Source organism: Panthera tigris, chromosome D3, assembly GCF_018350195.1.
Source record: "Panthera tigris isolate Pti1 chromosome D3, P.tigris_Pti1_mat1.1, whole genome shotgun sequence".
In the NCBI taxonomy this organism is placed as follows: Eukaryota; Metazoa; Chordata; class Mammalia; order Carnivora; family Felidae; genus Panthera; species Panthera tigris.
In genome coordinates this window covers 8,035,441-8,053,530 of record NC_056671.1, presented here as the reverse complement: position 1 = coordinate 8,053,530, position 18,090 = coordinate 8,035,441, and the positions used below count along the sequence as shown (strand labels likewise).

At 44.8% G+C, this 18,090-nt stretch overlaps 2 protein-coding genes and 1 non-coding gene across 11 annotated transcripts in view; 1 reads left to right on the top strand and 2 right to left on the bottom strand.

Moving 5' to 3' along the window:
* IFT81 (intraflagellar transport 81) overlaps positions 1-18,090 on the bottom strand; it is a 191,445-nt gene that overhangs the window by 123,871 nt on the left and 49,484 nt on the right. The window lies entirely within an intron of this gene.
* The window catches only part of P2RX7 (purinergic receptor P2X 7), a 57,552-nt gene that overhangs the window by 3,129 nt on the left and 36,333 nt on the right, over positions 1-18,090 (top strand). For all 4 annotated transcript variants that reach the window (XM_042962892.1, XM_042962891.1, XM_042962890.1 and 1 more), the window contains exons 2-5: positions 13,814-13,982; positions 15,146-15,214; positions 16,211-16,283; positions 17,340-17,436. In XM_042962892.1, the coding sequence (XP_042818826.1) occupies positions 13,814-13,982; positions 15,146-15,214; positions 16,211-16,283; positions 17,340-17,436 (408 nt within the window). The remainder of the gene's footprint in view (positions 1-13,813; positions 13,983-15,145; positions 15,215-16,210; positions 16,284-17,339; positions 17,437-18,090) is intronic.
* Positions 1,150-1,234, bottom strand: TRNAR-GCG. The gene has a single exon. It is a non-coding gene; the product is annotated as a tRNA-Arg (tRNA).

Below are 18,090 nucleotides of genomic sequence, written 5' to 3'. Positions count from 1 at the left end.
TGGTTCGTGAGCCAACATCGGGCTGTTAGTGCAGAGCCTGCTTTGGATCCTCTGTCCCCCTTCTCTCTCCACCCCCTCCCCCACTCTTGCTTGCTCGCTCTCTTTTCTCTCTCAAAATAAGTAAACATTAAAAAGTTTTTTAAAAAAATCCTTCGCCTCTTTAAACCTTGGTTTCCTCATCTGTAAAATGAGGACAAAGTTTGTCATAAGAATTAAATGAGTTACTAAATACAAAGTTGCTTGAGAAATACCTGGTGTATGGCAACCTCTTACCAAGTATTAATTCTTATTAATATTATTAGGATTATCATGATTTGATTCATATGTTTATTACGCAACAAATACTGAATAATAAACACATATAGTACATTCTAAAATAAGGCTCATTACTTAAGCCAGGTATCATAGAACTGATGATGAAGGGCAGAGTTAGTAAATGCTCCTTTATGCACCAATAGGTACATCGTGTGTCACAATTCCATGTAACAGGTGACGTGATTTCCTGGTATTCCTGGCACACAATTTCTTAAAAGCAAATTATTATATACATAAGAACAGATTGCTATGAGAATGCCTTATAATGATAAATATTTTTCTCTCATATGGAGGAATCTTACCTTACATGCATTTAAGTCCCTCAGATTCAGTTACACATGTTCCAGGGGAGCCTGGAGAGACAGCACAGTTTAAACAGTGCGATGACTCAGTGATTGGGTACCCCAGACTAAGCATGAGAGGGGTACTTGAGTTGGGGATCCTTCAGTCAGTCTCTGTTCCCTCACACTTCTCACAGAGTGACCGCCTTGCGCCCTGCCTGTGAATCTCAATCCATACTCCCCACCCAACATGTCCCCGAAAATAAGCCACATCTTTCACCTTCACCTGGAGCAAAACTGGAAAAACAGTAACTTGTTCCAGAGTCAGAGGAAAAATGGACTTTGATGGACTTGTTGGAAGGTAGAAGGTCTGTTTGCTATGCTTTGTGGACAAGTCAAAGGTTTAACCAAAGGCAATTAAAAAAAAAATTTTTTTTTAATGTTTATTTATTTGTGTGTGAGAGAGAGACAGAGTGCAAGCAGGGGAGGGGGAGAGAGAGAGAGGGAGACACAGAATCCGAAGCAGGCTCCAGGCTCTGAGCTGTCAGCACAGAGCCCGACGCGGGGCTCGAACCCACGGACCGTGATATCATGATCTGAGCCGCAGTCAGACACTCAACCAACTGAGTCATCCAGGCGCCCCTAACCAAAGGCAATTTTGACAGGACATGATTTTTACCTTGAGCACTGACTTTAGAAGGTAACCCCTATGTAAAATGCTACTCCATTCTTTATATTTTAAAATATAAAATTGAAGAAAAAATATTGCCAGCTTTGTTTTTTTACTCTATGTTAATGGAATACCTATTTATATCCCATTGAATGGAGTCCCATGGACAACAGCTTAGGAAATCCTGCCTTAAGTTTTACTGTCAGGCCTCAATTTGACCATTTACATCAAATGGGACTGGTATGAACCACAGGGGGAAATCCTGACAGGCTCACGTAATACTCAAGACATACAGCAGCAGGTCGTGGGGTCTAGCTGTGGAGTTCCAGGTTCAGAGTCTGCCCTTACTGGGGTTGAAAAGGCAAAGAGCCAGGATAATGAAGTAAGATGGGGCTTCAGTTATTGAGACTGGGGTACAAGGCAGGGGCTGTCAATAAAAGAAACAAGACTGGTTAGCTTCTCTTAGTCCCTCAAAACCAAGTTCAGATTGGAATCAAAGGCAGGGGCTGCAGCTATAGGCAGGGTCAAATGGCCCCAGCTCCTGGGTTGCAGGAGTGTGTAGACAGGATGCTGAGTAGGCCTGTGTTAGTCAGAATTGTTTGGATAATAAGTGACAGAGACCTAACTCAGGTAAGCCACCACATCACACAGTGGAAGAGATGGGACTGCTCTCAGACATGGATGGTTCTAAAAGCTCAAACTATGTCATCAGGGCTGGGTTTCTCATCGTGACTCCATTTGGCTTTGTTCTTGAATAGGCTCTCTATGTAGCAAGATGCCATACTCACATCCTCAGCAACTCCAGAGGGGCAAGCAAGTCTTTCCTGATAGCTCTGGCATGAAAGTCCCAGGAAAGTCTCTGATTGGTAGGGCTTCAGTTACATATCCACCCCTGAACCTAGCCTTGTGGCTAGAGGCATGGTGTCACCTGATTGGACAATCCTGGGTCATGTGCTCATTCCTGTGGCAGGAAGTAGGGAGAGAGTGGCAAGGCTGAATGAGAGTGGCAGGGCTGAATAAACCACATCCAGTGACTTTACCTTAGGAAAGAAGAATACTGTTCCCAGAAGAAATGGGAAAAGAAAGGGGGGGATGGGGCAAAGAAAAAAATAAACATTCATTACAAGGTTTTTCCAAAAGCCAGAAATTTCAGAGACTTCTGAAGTCTACTGCTTTATCCCTGGCTTGTCTCAGCCCCGCGCCTGGGCTGTGGAGACTCTGCCCCAGGTTATTGCCACGGCAGGGACCTCGGGATTCTCGACAGAAATTTCCTCTGAGAATCAGCTCCTAGAATTCCACAGGATTTTCTAACCCATGATTCTGGCATGGGAAGAATGGGATAATGATGATTATACTCCCAGGAAAACTGATACCAAAAAACCTGAATGACAATAAAAATAACTTCCTTACACTGCTGGCTTTATTTGTATCATCTCATGGCATGCAGGCATTCTTTTCATTATTGCACAGATAAGGAAAGGGAAGCTATGAAAGATGGAGTTAATTTCTGAAAGATCATCCAGGTAGAGAGTAGGTTTCAAAAGGGATTCAAATCCAAAACCAATGCAATGCTCTTAACCCAGAAACCACACTACTGAAGTATTTACCTGGCAGAGTGCAAAAGCCCAAGTACTAGGCCTCCTGAATCCTTGGCCAAGCATTCTTTATTCTTCGCCTTGATTCGTCTTTCTGGGTTGGCCTGGGCGAGTGCAGGACAAGGAGGGAGGCTGGGATGAGGATCCCATTAGCCTGTCCTTTTCCATTACTCATTCATTCCCGCAAATAAACTTTAGACTATCTACTATGAGTTGGGCACTGTCTGTTGCTCTAGAGATTATAACAGTGAGTGAAACAAAGTGCCTACAACTCATGGGGCTATATGCCAGTGGAGAAGAAAGATATGATACCAAAAAGCAAAAAAGACATAATAAAATGTCTGATGGTGATAAATCTATGAAGAGTAATAAAGCAGAGAAGAGGACAGACAACAAAGATGGGCAAATGTGAGCACGTGTGTGATAGAGGCATTTAGGTTAGATCTGCACAAAGAGAGGGACAAACCATGACGTATCTAGAAGAGTGTTTCTGGTGGGAGGGTACAGTAAGTCCAAAGGCCCTGAGGTAGAGATTTGATAGGGTGTTCAAGGAAAAGCAAGGGGGTCAGGTGGCTGGAGCAGAGTGAACAAGTTAGCGAACCGAGAAGCGGTGCGTGGACTGGCGAGGTAACATGGGTGGGGTTGGAAGGGCAGATCATTCAGAGCCTTGGAGGCCACTCTGAGTTCTTTGGATTTTATTCTGAGTGAGTTGAGAAGCCATGGGAGGATTTTAAGCAGAGAAGTAAAAGAGATTTGCATTTTCTCGGGAAGATTTCCCTCTTCCCTGGAGACTAGTCCTCTCAGAAGCTTCTCCAGTGATACAGAAGACTAGAGAAGATTGAGAGAAAAACAGGAAAAGAGACTCCATTCAAACTGCTTCTTCTCCCTCACCCAGTCAACCTCTACTTAGGCTAACAGAGAGCGCAATATTGTCCTGCACAGCCTCGGGCTGTCTGTCACCATGGAGACGGTGCTGTTGTGGTAGTTTGTGGCTGTTAAAATGTAGCTCCTGGCTGGCCGCCTGTTACATGGGAGGGCTGCCACACACCTTTGAGGCTGGGCCTGTTCCAACTGAGTGGAAGGGAGTCTACCATAGAGGTGGGAGGAGACACCGGGGGCAGGGGAGGGGCAGGTCCAGCCCATGCACAGCCCCTCTGGCCCCTGCCACTTGAGGGCAACAGAAACAGGAAGAGATTTGCCACATTCTCATCCCACTCTGGACCCCACTGTGTGATGTGATAGAGAAGGGGGGTCCAGAGAAGACCCACTTCAGGAGGAAACAGCTCGAGGAGGAGGAGAATCCAGCCACCTGATCCACATATCTGAAAGCAAAAAAAAAAAAAAAAAAAAGAGGAATAGCCAGAAGGACCTGGTGAAAGCCAGAACCTGGTGAAAGAGGAGGGAGGAGCAGGGGCTGAGTGCAGAGAGATTTGGAATTTGTTTCTCAGGGCCCTGGGAAGCCACTAAAAACTTTTACAGAGGGGAGTGAAACCATTTGGTGCCTGTGTCTAAAAGTGCTCTCAGGCCTCTGTGCAGAAGGTAGACTGTAGAGGGCAGGAGTGACAAGGGGAGGGCAGTGAGAAAGCCACCAGAGTCACCCAGATGAGAGAGATGGCGACCTGGATGAGAACGGGGCGGCGCAGGTGGACCAAAGTGGGCAAAGCGGGGATACGTTTTGGAGGCAGAACTGACAGATTGCTAGGAGGTGGAAGATGACTCTGGGTTCTCTGGTGGCCGATGACGCCTTGTACTGACAGGAGGAAGACCAAGGAGGCAAGCTTGCCAACTAAGCATTGGTAATGATGTTGAGCAAGCAAACAACTACTACCATCTATTGGCATCCCTCCATTAATGTCTAAACTAAAACATTAAACGAGCTGGAAGCACACAGTCTACAAAAAAAAAAAAAAAAAAAGGTGCTTTCAAATGAATAAATTTAGCTTTATGAAGGCCCTGCCTCGTTGTCCTGTTTTTCTCATTTTGCCCTAGAGGCCAAGGCTTCTCTGTGGACCAGCTGTCACATACCCACGGGCTTCTGGAGACCAACACTCCAGCCCAGGCCCCCACCCAGGGCAAGCGCCTCCCAGCCCTCCTGGGTTTTTAGCATAGCGCTGAAAAAAGAAAGGACCCGAATATATGGATTACTCACAGAGCAGCATGCGTCAACTGGCCAACACACAAGATGCCAAGAGGAGGCAAAGGCGGGACTGGAGAAGCCAGCAAGGATCATGTTATGAACAGCCTTGAACTTCATCCTGAGGATACGGAGAAAGCATGCAGAGTCTTCCCCACCCTGCCACCAACATTTCATTATGAAAAATTTCAGCCATTTGGATTGCCTTTTCTAAACCGTATTTCCTCTCAAACTCAGCAGAGTGGATTCTGTTTAGAACCAGATACCCTGCCCAATATAATACTAACATCTCCTTATTACAGAAGAAGAAACAATGACCCAGAAAGGTTAAGTAACTTACACATGATCATGTAGCTGGTAAGTGGTAGAGCTAAGATCGAACCCAAGCTTCTCACTCCAGAGTGCAAGCTTTTACTAAATAATGGAGGAATGGAGGAGACAGGAGCACAAATGGAGACAGCGAGACCAGTCAGGAGGCTACAGGGCAGTCCAGGTGAGAGCAGATGGTGACCTGGACTGAGGAGGTAACAGGGGCAGAGGACAGAAGTAAATGAATAACATGAGGAGGATAAAACAACAGGATTTGACAATTGAATGGTTGAGGGGTAATGAGGGAAAGGATGTTAAGGAATGTTTCTGGATTGGGCAACTGATGGGTGGTGGGAGAACTTGTTGGGATAGGATATGTTGGGGTGGGGGGAGCCCATCTGGGGCAGAAGATGAGTTCAGAATTGGAGGCACAGAGTTTGACATATCTATGGGACTTACAAATGTAGACACTTAGTGCGTAGATGGATATGTGAATTTGGAACTAGAGATGGAGATCTATGGATCACCAGCATATAGGTGGTAACTAGAACCATGGAAGTAGCTACAACTGACCAGTAAGAGAAGATGTAAATGAGAAGGCAAGAGGGCTTAGAACAGATCCCTGGAGAATGCTGACCTTTAAGTGATGGGGAGCACAGAAGCCCCCAAAGGATTCTCAGAGGGGGTGGCCATGGAGATCCAAAAAAGTCAGGAGAAGGTGGATTCCAGGAAACTAAGGGAAGAAGGGGAAGGAGGTGTTGCATGGTCATCAGTGTCAAATGCTGCTGAGAGTTTTAGGAAGATCAGATCTGTAGTATGTCTATCAGATTTAGCGAGGATGACGTTGCTGTTTACTTGGCAAGAGAGGCATTAGAGAAGTGGTGGAGTGGGAGCCAGACTGGAGTGGGCAGGGGAGTGAATGGAGATGCGGAAATGGATGTGGTGACTCACTCTTTCAAGGGACTTGGCTACAAAGGAGAAGAGAGGCATCGAGTGGTGGTGGGAGAAGAATGTGGGGTCATGAGAGGATTTATTTTTAAGATGGGAAATGATGTTGAGTGCAGATGGAGAGGAGGCCAGAGAAAGGGAGATGATGAGATAAATGAAAATCATCATCACCATCATCATCACTGTCACCAACTAACAACCACAAAGAGAGCTTGTTCTTTTCTGGGACTAACTGTTAGACATTTCTTCCTTACTTTGAGTCCAAATCAGTCTCCCTGTAATTTTCCCCGTTAGTTAGAGTTCTGTGATCTCTGTTGTAGTTGACACTCTTCAAATGGCTGCACCCTGCTATTGTAGTTTTCCTTTACTTTAAAGGAATGACGCCAGTCCCTCTGGCCATGTGCCCTCAACACGGTACCCAGATATTTTACTATCTCAGCCAATCCCACACAACCACGCTCTTGTTTTGTCAAAGCCCTCTTAAAAGTGGTCCATGCACTCTGGCTTTGCTGGTGGAAGCATGAAATGGTTCAACTTTTTGTGGTTTGGCAAAATGAATTGAAATATAAAATGTATGCATCCTTTAACCCAGAAATTTATCTTAAGGTGTGAAATTTATCTTTGGTGTGAAAAGATTCTTTTGCAAGTACATGCCTGGCAGTGTGAGAGAGGAAGATGGAGAGGCAACAAAGCACAGTGCTTAAGAGAACAGACTGAGCCTCAGTGGTGAAAGACTGCATGCTTATCCTTCCAAGATCACGAACAAGACAAGGATGTCTGTTTTCACTGCTGCTATTCAACATTGTACTGCAAGTTCTAGCCAGAGCAGTTAGGCAAGAAAAAGAAATAAAAGGCGTCCAAATTGGAAAGGAAGAAGTAAAAAACCACACTCAGATAATACGATCCTATATATGGAGAATCTAAAAGAAATCACAAAAAGCTATTACAGTTAATAAACCAATTCAGTAAAGTTTCGAGGTACAAGATCAACATGTAAAAATCAGTTGTGTTTCTATACACCAGAAAGGAGAAACTCAAAAAGAAAATTAAGAAAATAATTGCATTTATAATAGCATCCAAAAGAGCATAAGCTGTGGGGCCAGGGTTGCTACACACATGTCTTAGTCTGTTGGGGCCACTATAACCACAGATGGAGTAGCGGCTTATAAATGACGGAAACTTCTCACGGTCTCTGGTGAGAATGCATTTCCTGGTTCATAGACAGCCATCGTTTTGCTGTGCCTTCACACGGTGGAAGGAGCAAGAAGCTTCTGGAAACTTTTTTTTTATTTAAAAAAAAAAAATGTTTATTTATTTCTGACAGAGACAGAGCGTGAGCAAAGGAGGGGTAGAGACAGAAGGAGACACTGAATCCGAAGCAGGCCCCAGGCTCTGAGCTGTCAGCACAGAGCCCAATGCGGGGTTTGAACTCACAAGCCGTGAGATCATGACCTGAGCTGAAGTTGGACACTTAACCAGACTGAGACACCCAGGTGCCCCTGGAAACTCTTTTATAAGGGCGTTAGTCCCTTCAGCTTTCATGACGTAATTACTTCCCAAAGGCCCCACCTCCTAATGCCATCTCATTAGGGTTAGGTTTCAACATTTGAATTTTATGGGCAGGTCACAAACATTCAGTCTATAGCACTATGTGAACTTAGGCTCACTTTATCTGTTCCGCAGTTTGCTCAGATATAAGGTGGGAGAAATTCTAGTACCTTCCTTACAGGGTGGTTTCGAGGGAGGTGAGGATTGAAAGAGTCAATACATATTGTTTATATATACTTAAAAGAATGCTTGGCACAAAGAACTCTATCAGGGTTACCAAAACAAACAAACGAACAAAAAAATTTACAATTGGAAAAACTGACCAAAACTTCCAGTTACATACCAACCAGTAAGAGACAGGGGGCAAATTATCACAACTCACTTAGGTTGGACTACATCGAACTGCTGATATTCTATTCCTTTGGGCTACAAAATGAGCAGTTTCATATGTTCCAAACTAAACACCAGAATGTTCTGGAACTATTAAAAGTGATTCCATATCATAGGTCTCTCTTTACCATACATATATTACTATTATTGTAGAAGGATTTAGTAATAGGGACACCTGGGTGGCTCATTCTGGTAAGCATCTGACTCTCAATCTCGGCCTAGGTCATGATCTCACAGTTTGTGAGTTTGAGCCCTACATGGGGATCACTGCTGTCAGCCTGCCAGCACAGAGCCCGTTTCAGATCCTCTGTCCCTCCCTCTCTGCCCCTCCCCTGCTTGCAATCTCTCAAAAAATAAATAAATATTTTTTTTAAAAAAAGAAAGATTTAATAATATATGACTAGTAAAAATAGCAAGTTCCACGGAGCATGCAGCGTGTGGTCATGTTTGTGAGTCAAGATGTGGGCATAAACAGATACCTGGAAGATACTCTCACTTTCAACAGCAATAACTTCTGGGAGGGAGAATGTTGGGAGCGTTTCATATCCTTTGTGCACTTCTGTGAAATTTACACTTTTACAACAACTAAGGCGGTTTTCTTGAAAAATGTGGTTCATAAAACCTGAACCGAGGGCTGCTATCGCTTGCTGCCTATTGAGGCCACAGGTCACTTTACCACGACCCTAAGGGTGAAATATTCTGCTTTTCTCACCAAAGCTTAAGACAACACTAGTTGTTTGTTTTGTTTTGTTTTCTTCTGGATGATATAACACAATATTGGCTTACATGGGCTTAGGGTTATCTAACATTTTGGGGCTTCTAACATAAACTTCTGCCAATTTGTGTGGTCTATGGTTTGTACTGGCATAACTGAGTTTTTAGTTCAAGGTCAGGATTTTACATGTATCCATTATTTTTCCTCTAATTGATAAACATTAACTGGTAGATTAAGATTCACTCTTTGTTCTCTGTGCAGTTGAATGTGTAGAAAGCATTGTGTCCTGGAGTAGGAGTTCTTTGGATGAGAGAGAGCATTCGGGAAGCGTGAAAAGGAAATGCTGGCTAATGGAGAAGAAATGCAATAGCCAAAGGGAATTAAGAGGAAAGATGATGTCTTAGTCAAGCTGTGAGTTATAAGGAACTGAAACCCCTTCGCTCTAGCTCAAGGAAAGGTGGGGTAGGGTGGAAAGGGTTGCAGCTCTTGTAAAGCTACAACAGGCCAACTATGTCGCGGTCGGCTGAATAATGGCCTGCAAAAGATCTCCACGTCCCAATCCCTGGGACCTGTGAATCTGTTACCTTATGTGGCAAAAGGAACTTTGCAGGTGTGATGGAGTTCAAGGCCTTGAGATGGGGAGATTATCCTTGACTATCTGAGTGGCTCTGATGTAATCACAAGAGTCCTCAAAAGAGGAAAATGAGAGGCTCAAAGTGAGAAAAAGGAGACATGACAACAAGAGCTGAGGTCGGAGTGACATAGCTACGAGCCCAGGAATGCCAAGGCAGCTTGTAGAAGCTGGAAGAGCTGAAAGAGATTCTCTCGTGAAGCCTCCAAAAGGAACCAGCCCTGTGTCGCCTTGATTTTAGCCCTGTAAGGCCAATCTTAGGCATCTGATCCCCAGAACTAAGAGAAAAAAATTGTATTGTTTCAAGACACTAAGTTTGTGATAATTTGTTACAGCAGCAATGGGAAGCTAATACAATCAGTACTTAATTTGCCTTGGGGGTGGATGCTCTCCTCTGCTTTCTTCTCAGTTCATCTCTTGCTGTCCTTGGCCCCTTGCTGACCTCCCCCCACTGCTGAGTGGGCCAGGGATGGAAATAATCAGATTCTTCTCTTGGGGTTTTAAATATAAGAAGTAGAGACACAGAGGACATAGTGCCCAGGGCCCATGGTTCCTTTAGGGGCATAGAGAATGTCTGTTGGCCTTGGGGTAGGTGTCAGTTACCCGACTTTGAGGGCAGTTCATTTTCAAATCCTACCCTTTCGCTGTGTGAGCCCAAGCACAGTGAGGGAGAGCCAGGCTTTGCTGGGAGGCGCTTGCAGCCTGTGGTCCTCTGAGGACTCTCTCACCACCTGGGCATGGGCCCAGGTGAGACACAGAATCTGAAACAGGCTCCAGGCTCTGAGCTGTCAGCACAGAGCCTGATGCGGGGCTCGAACTCACGGACCATGAGATCATGACCTGAGCCGAAGTCGGATGCTTAACCGACTGAGCCACCCAAGCGCCCCCCACCAACTCTTTCTTCTCCTCTTTTTTCCTTTGCTGCAACTCTGAAGCATTTTAATTCTTAAAATGGTATGTTCGTTATCATACAAAGATAAATTTTCTGACTTATGAAAGGGTTGGATTCCATTATGGCTGATTTATGATATGTTGTGAATTCTGGAATGAATATGACAGATTTGAATCGAGCTTCCAAATGGTGGGCCAAATGGAGCCAGTGTTATTCTGTGGGAATGTCGCCATATCCAACAGGGAACACTGCACAGACCATGTACACATTGTGATGCTAGGCTGAGATACATTGTTGAACAAGTATTATATTTGTCTATGGAGTTCTGTGGAATAGCCCTTTCTTATATATGCTGATTGGACCTCAAATCTGGATCTCTAGCCCCAATGTCCTTCTTGATGAGCTTTTCTAAATGAATGGTATATAAATACTAAATCATGTTGAGAATAATATAATAAACGCCCATGTACCACCATCCAACTTAAATAAAACATTACTGGGGCATCTGGGTGGCTCAAGTTAGTTGAGCAGCCGACTCTTGACTTCAGCCCCAGGTCATGATCTCATGTTTCATGGGTTCCAGACCAAGTCAGGCTCTGCGATGACAGTGTGGAACCTGCTTGGGATTCTCTCTCTCCCTCTCTGTCTGCTCTTCCTGTGCATGCTCACTCTCTGTCTCTCTCAAAATAAATAAATAAGAACTTCTTTAAAAATTATAAAAAAAGAAATAAAATATTACTAATCCAGTTTTAGCTCCCTGTAAACCCAACCTGGATCCCATCCTCTTTCCTCTCCCCTTATAAACACCATCCTGAACTTGGTGTTTGTCATTCTATGTTTTTATAGTTCTACAACATTTGTGTATATCTACAAAAATATTTTCCTTTTTTTATTGAGGTGAGATTCATATAACATAAAATAACCATTTTAAGGTGATGAAGCCAATGGCATTTAATAACACACCATATTGTGTTTACACAACCTAGGTCCCAAACATTTTCACCACTCTAGAAGAAAACCACAAGCATTTGAAGTCACCCCTGCTCCCCACCCCCTTGCACTCATCAATCTACTCTCTGTCTCTATGGATTTACCTATTCTGGATTGTTTCATATAAATAGAATCATATGATATGTGACCTTTTGTATCTACCTTCTTTTATAAAGCATGTTTTCAAGGTTCTTCCACAATATAGCACGTCTCAGTGCTTCATTCCTTTTTTTTTTTTTTTTTTTTGAGAGGGAAGAAACGCATGTGCAGTCATGGAAGGGACAGAGGGAGAAGGAATCTTAAGCAGGCTCCATGCCCCACACAGAGCTAGATGCAAGGCTCAATCTCATGACCATGAAATCAGACCTGAGCCAAAATTAAGAGTCAGATGCTTAACTGACTGAGCCACCCAGGTGCCCCTCATTCCTTTTTATGGCTGAATAGTACTTCATTGTATGGGTAGACCATGTTTTATCCATTCATCTACTGATGAACATGTGAGCTATTTCCATCTTTTGTCTTTTATGAATAGTGCTGCTATGGGCATGTGTAGACAGGCATTTGAGTGTAAAATGTTGTTTTGGATTTCTTTAAATTTTGTATTCATACTGTGGCATGTTTTGTTTTCTCAATATTATATTATTTCCATATTGATATGAGTAGCTCTCCATTTATTCTCAGTAGTGCATCCTATTGTATGAATCCAACAATTCATTTACCCATTAAATATTTAAGGACATTTAGGGTATTTTATTTTCCCTCTTACAAATGCTGCTGCCATAAACAGTCTTGTACCCAACTCTTTGGGCACATGTATGAGGATTTCTCTAGGGAGTGTACAAAAGCGTGGAATTGCCGGGTCCTAGGAGATGCACTTCCTCGAATGCGCTACATATTGCCAAATGTTAGCTGTCTTTTCAATAGTCTCCCAGGGTTCTCAACCCTGGCTGTGCATTAGAATCACCCAGCAAACTTTAAAAATATATATAAGTACATGGATAACTCCCCCAGACCTACTGAAGCAGAATTTCCAGGGATGGAACTGGGGAGCAGCAATTTTGAAAGCTCTCTGGGGATTTTACTACCCAGCCAAGGCTAGGAACAGCAGTGACCAAGTCATGGCCCACTCTGTCTTTGGTTTCATAAGGCCAGGTCATAGAAGGCAGCCACTGGCTTACACTTCCTAAATCATTTGGATATTAGGTGCTGGCCAGAGGGAAGAGACCAAATAAACACATGCTGAATGAATAAACAAAGCATTTAAAATAAAGTCGGAATTATTCAGGGCAATGGGAGACAGGAAAAACAAACGGTGGTGGAATCTACCATTTTGAATTCTTCTTCTTCTTCTTCTTCTTCTTCTTCTTCTTCTTCTGAGAGAGAGGGAGAAGGAGAGAGAGAGAATCTTAAGCAGGCTCCACGCCCAGTGCAAAGGCTGACATGGGGCTCGATTTCACAACTGTAAGATCATGACCTGAGCCTCAGTCAAGAGTTGGACGCTCAACTGACTGAGCCATGCAGGCGCCCCTACCATTGTTGTTAATTCCACTTTCTCCTTCTCTTCCTCACACTTATAATAATTTAAATTGATATTCTAAAGAAGGGATTAACAGGTAATGAACTGACCAAAGGCAGGAAACCAGAGTCAGAGCCACATCATGCATGAACACGTGTAGCACAGGGTTAAGAGGTCTGGCTCTGGGCTAGAAGGTAGACCAGTTGAGGACCTCAGTATTGCCACTGACAATCTGTGTTATCTTGGGCGCATTCCTTTACCTCTCTGAGCCCATTCTCTCATCTACAAAAGGGATGATTATAGTAACTATCTCCTATCACTGTGAAGATTAAACAGATGATGCATGTGGAGCACTCGGCATGTACTAATTGCTCAATAAAGGGCAGTTAGTATTATCAATATTATTTATAAACCAGGTGGGTGTTTCTGGAAAACAGGTGGCTGACCTGCTGGGTACTTCCTTAGGTGTTGATGTGTTGCTTCGCCCCAGGACAAAGCAAGTGGACCAATCTGGAGCTGGACTTTGTTATTTAAGAAGCTGTCCTATAAATTAGAGTCTGTATTAGGCAGTATTGGAGGTTGACATCAGGGGCAGTAGTTTCCAGATAGTGAGTGCTCAGTGTGCACTCAGCATATGATGCTGAGGAGTTTGCACACGTATCTCATTTCATCCTCACAACAACCCCTAAAGTAGGTATGACTATTCTTCCCACTTTACAGATAAGGAAAATGAGTCACAGAGAAGTCAAGCAGCTTGACCAAAGTCACCGAGCAAAGCTAGGATTTGAATGGAGGCAGCCTTCAGAACCTGCCCCCCAAGTCCCCGCACTGTGCCTCCCTTGAGAAAACCACTGATGCTTTTCTGTGTCTGCCACTTAGCTTTGCTTTGGTGAGTGACAAGCTGTACCAGCGGAAAGAGCCTCTTATCAGTTCTGTGCACACCAAGGTAAAAGGGATAGCAGAGGTGAAAGAGGAGATTTTGGAGAACGGGATGAAGAAGGTGGTGTCCAGTGTCTTTGACACGGCGGATTACACCTTCCCTTTGCAGGTGAGCACGTGCCAGCCACCCCCTCCCAGGACTCCTCCCTGGGCACTGTCCCCAGGGCCTTGCCTCCCTCCCTTGGGACCCAGAGCCTCACTGCAGAAAAATGCTGGCCCTATTTTAAAAAGCTCTGTGAAAATCCCAACTGAGAAAACCTAAAAATTGCAAAATTGGGTCAGATCCAGCAGCTCAAAGACGATTCTTTGCTTTATCAAGTCCTACAGGGTTTCTCAGAATAGCAGCGTGTCCTGGTGGTGCATTTAAAGCACGATTTGATTCACTCACACTTGATTTATGCACAGCTTTTTGGAAGCAGGGCCATCAAGTCAGCAAGGTCTGTCTAGATTCAGAAGGACAAAGAACTTCCTGCCTGGACAGGACTAGCCCTTTTATGTGGTTTGTGTGGCGTTTTATCAACAAAAATGTCTCCAGGAAAACATTTTCTCAAATACATTTTTGCACAAAGGAAGGATATAGATGACAAAGAAAGGAAGGGTGTGCATCACAGAGAAAGACTATGTGACTGTCTATATTTGCAAGAAGATAAATAAAAGCAGAACAGTCAAAAAGGAGAAATCAAAGTAGGAATGAGAAAACCAAAGAACAGATGGCGGGGGGGTGCTTGAGGGACAAAAGGGCACTTTTGCAGCCTCTGGGAGCTGGGGTGCTCAGCAGAACCATGAAACCCAAGTCACTGTCTGTCGGTTTCTAACAGTGGGTCAGTAAGATCTCCGGCTATTACCCGGGTTGCAGGATGCCATATGCCCTTTAATTAAAATCCTGGATAATCTGAACAGCATTCTGATGAAGCCAACACTGCACCCCTCTCACCCCGCCCCGGGTTCTCTTAAGTTTCGATTTAATGGGATTTTACTGCGTCCAAAAAATGACAAGGCTGCTTTTGAGGCTGGAACGGAAAATGAATAGTCAGTTAGAATGTCCCTTTGCTCTCCCTCAGCTCAGTGGGGTGGTTCATCAGCTTTGATATTAAGCCCTCGAGCGCAGTCCACGTTGCTCCCAGACCTGATTTGCTCCCAGACCTGATTTCCAGAGTGTGGTTTAGAAAGGTGGAAGGTTCGCCCCCAGGCACTAGGCAGGCTAGATTATTCTGATTAAGTAGTTCTGCCCTCCAACGTCTGGCATTTGCCTACTCTCTCCTTTCTCTACAGGGAAACTCCTTCTTCGTGATGACAAACTTCCTCAAGACAGAAGGCCAACAGCAGGGGTTATGTCCTGAGGTAAGGAGGGGACCAGAGTGGTTGGCAGGTAATAAGAGTCGCTGGAGGGGGCACAGGTCAGAGGAAGATAATGAACTGCTGATGCTATCCTCCACCCCCCACCCTAAGGTCAGGCTCTGGTTCCCCTAAGAGTGGCCGTTAAACCTCCTCCCCAGAAAAGCGGAAGTCAATTGTGCATAAACCAGTCATCTCATTTCTTTTTCTTCTTCTGTCCTCAGGCCTAAGACGGGGCTGACCTCATTTTCTGAGGCCAGGGGAAAGTGCTGGCTGGCACCCCTTACTTCCCATTTCCTGCTGAGCCTTTGAGCTTGTCTCTTGGCCCAGTTCTGCAGCCACAGAGGTGCTTGGACCAGGCCCCCTCCCCCCTACCCCAAGGGCCTTCCCTGAAAGTGGTACCTGGTTACATCTACCTTTTGGATCTTTATTTATTTTTATGTTTTGTTGACATATAACTCATATACCATAAAGTCCACCATTTTAAAGTGTAGAAAGGAGTGGTTTTTAGTATTTTCACAATGTTGTACAACCATAACACTACCTAATTCTGGAACATTTTCCAAATGTTCCCCAAAATAAGTCCTGTACCCATCAGCTGTCATGCCCCACTCCCCACTTCCCTCAGCCTTTGGCAACCACTGATCCACTTTCTGTCTCTGTGGATTTGTCTGTTCTGGGTATTTCATATCATTGAGATCGTACAGTATGTGGCCTTTTGGGTCTGGTTTCGTTCACTGAGCATCATGTTTTTGAGGTTCATCCATATTGTAGCAGTTGTAAGTGTTTCCTTCCTTTTTATGACTGAGTCCTAGTCCATTGTATGAATACACTACACTGTATTTGTCCACGTATCAGCTCATGAATACTTGGGTTGTTTCTACTTTTTGGCTGCTGTGAACATTTGTGTATAAGTTTTTGGTTCAGGCACAGGCACCTGCTTTTCTGTATCTTAGAGACCCGGGTTGCTTACTCCCCACTATCCCATCCTTCTCCCTGCAGTTTCCCACCCGCAGGACACTCTGTTCCTCTGACTTGGGCTGTAAAAAGGGACGGGTGGACCCGCAGAGCAAAGGTATGTTATGTTTCTTCTCTGGGATCCTGGGGGTTGGGGGTGGTCTGGTATCTTGGTGACGTTCACAAATGCCCTCAAGTTCAAATCTTTAGACTCTGGTTCTCAGATGCCTTCTTCCACCCTCACCAGGCCCTGGGGGAGCCTGTGTCTGCCCCCATGCCTCTGCTCTGTCCCCAGAGGACTAGGAATATGATCTAATTCCCCAGGGAGGGCAGCTCCTGAAAACCTCCAGAATTAGCATCTTCAGGGTTCTCACTGACAGGAAAACTGAATGGCCCATAGTACCTTCCGTGTATGCTGAACTTTCCCCTTTGAATTTCCCTGGAGGTTGAGGAATATGAACTGTACCCTCAGGGCACCTGGGGACCGGTACCACCATTAACCGTCAGAATTTCTCTATCTCTTACTTGAACTTAAAGAGGCACATAACAATTAAAAAATGACCACAAAAAAGAACATATCTTTATATGTTATAACATATACACATACACAAAAAAAGGTCTATGGATGTCACACTCTGTTCCTTTAGATGTATGTGTCTGTCTGAGTTGGTATAGAGATCATTCAGACATTACTTACTATTTAACTTTCCCCCTCGGAATCTGCGAGTGGCTCTGATGCTCCAGAAAGATGTGCCGTGCTCATTCTGTGGCTTATGCACATCCCTGGTCCGGGCTGTACACCCCTAAGTGGCTCAGATGCCCACTTAAAAGCCAGGTTCTAGTCCATTCATGCCAGGCGAGAGAACATGCCCTGTTCGGCTCCTTTCTCAGCATCTTTTCTGGCAAAGAAACCAAAAGAGCCAACAGCTATCCATGGTCTCTCTGTGTTCTCTCCAAATCTTTTTTTAAAAAAGCTTACCGTCCGATGTGTTCTCTGCTTAGGTTTCCTTATGTAAGTTTGTGGTTCAAATGAGGTTTTGTGGAAGTTAAAACTGCTTTGGCTGAAAAGCATAAATAAATAGTCTCTTGCTTGGGTTGAGTTCAAGATGCGCCTACAGTTTTCACACTTGTGCTTTTTTGGCCCCTTGGCCCCACCCCACCCCACCCCACCCAGGGATCCAGACCGGAAGGTGTGTAGAGTATAAAGGGAAGCTGAAGACCTGTGAGGTCTCCGCCTGGTGTCCCATCGAGGCAGCGAAAGAGCCCCCCCGGTGAGCTGCAAGGTTGGGAGAGATGTGGTGGCCCTGACCAGTGATCAGATGAAAAGTCTTGAAAAGTCCTGGGTCCTACTGACTTGGTGACCCTCTGTCCCAGGCACACCAGTGGTCTCTGTGGGGCCCATGCTAATTGTTAAAATACTGCAATAATTCTGTACTGGCTGGTAAACAACTACTACCCTGAGCACCCTTGGGTGCCCCTGGACCCCTGGCTGAGGACCTCTGGAGCCCTCCTCCAGCACTACCGCAGACCTCATTCTGATTGGTCAGTGTCCATACTGAGTGACTAAGTACGGCAAGGTGGTAAGAAGGGGGGGAAGAAAGGAAAAGGGAAGAAAGGGGAAGGGTAGGGGAGGGTAAAGAGGGCAAAAGAGGGAGGGAGGGAGGGAGGGAGGGAGGGAGGGAAGAGAAGTTTTCTTAAATTAAGTGGTCACAGTGGCACACAGATTTGTTGATCCCCTGAATTGATTCTTCTCTTTAACACACAACGTCAGACCCAGAAGGCAGAACTTGATGTTAAATCTCAGAAACCACAGGGATTGGTGCATTTCAGCAGAAGAATAGAGAGACCTGGATTCAAATTTGACTCTAACATTTCCTTGCTGTGTGACCTTGAGCAAATGGCTTGACCTCTCTGAGCTTCAGTTT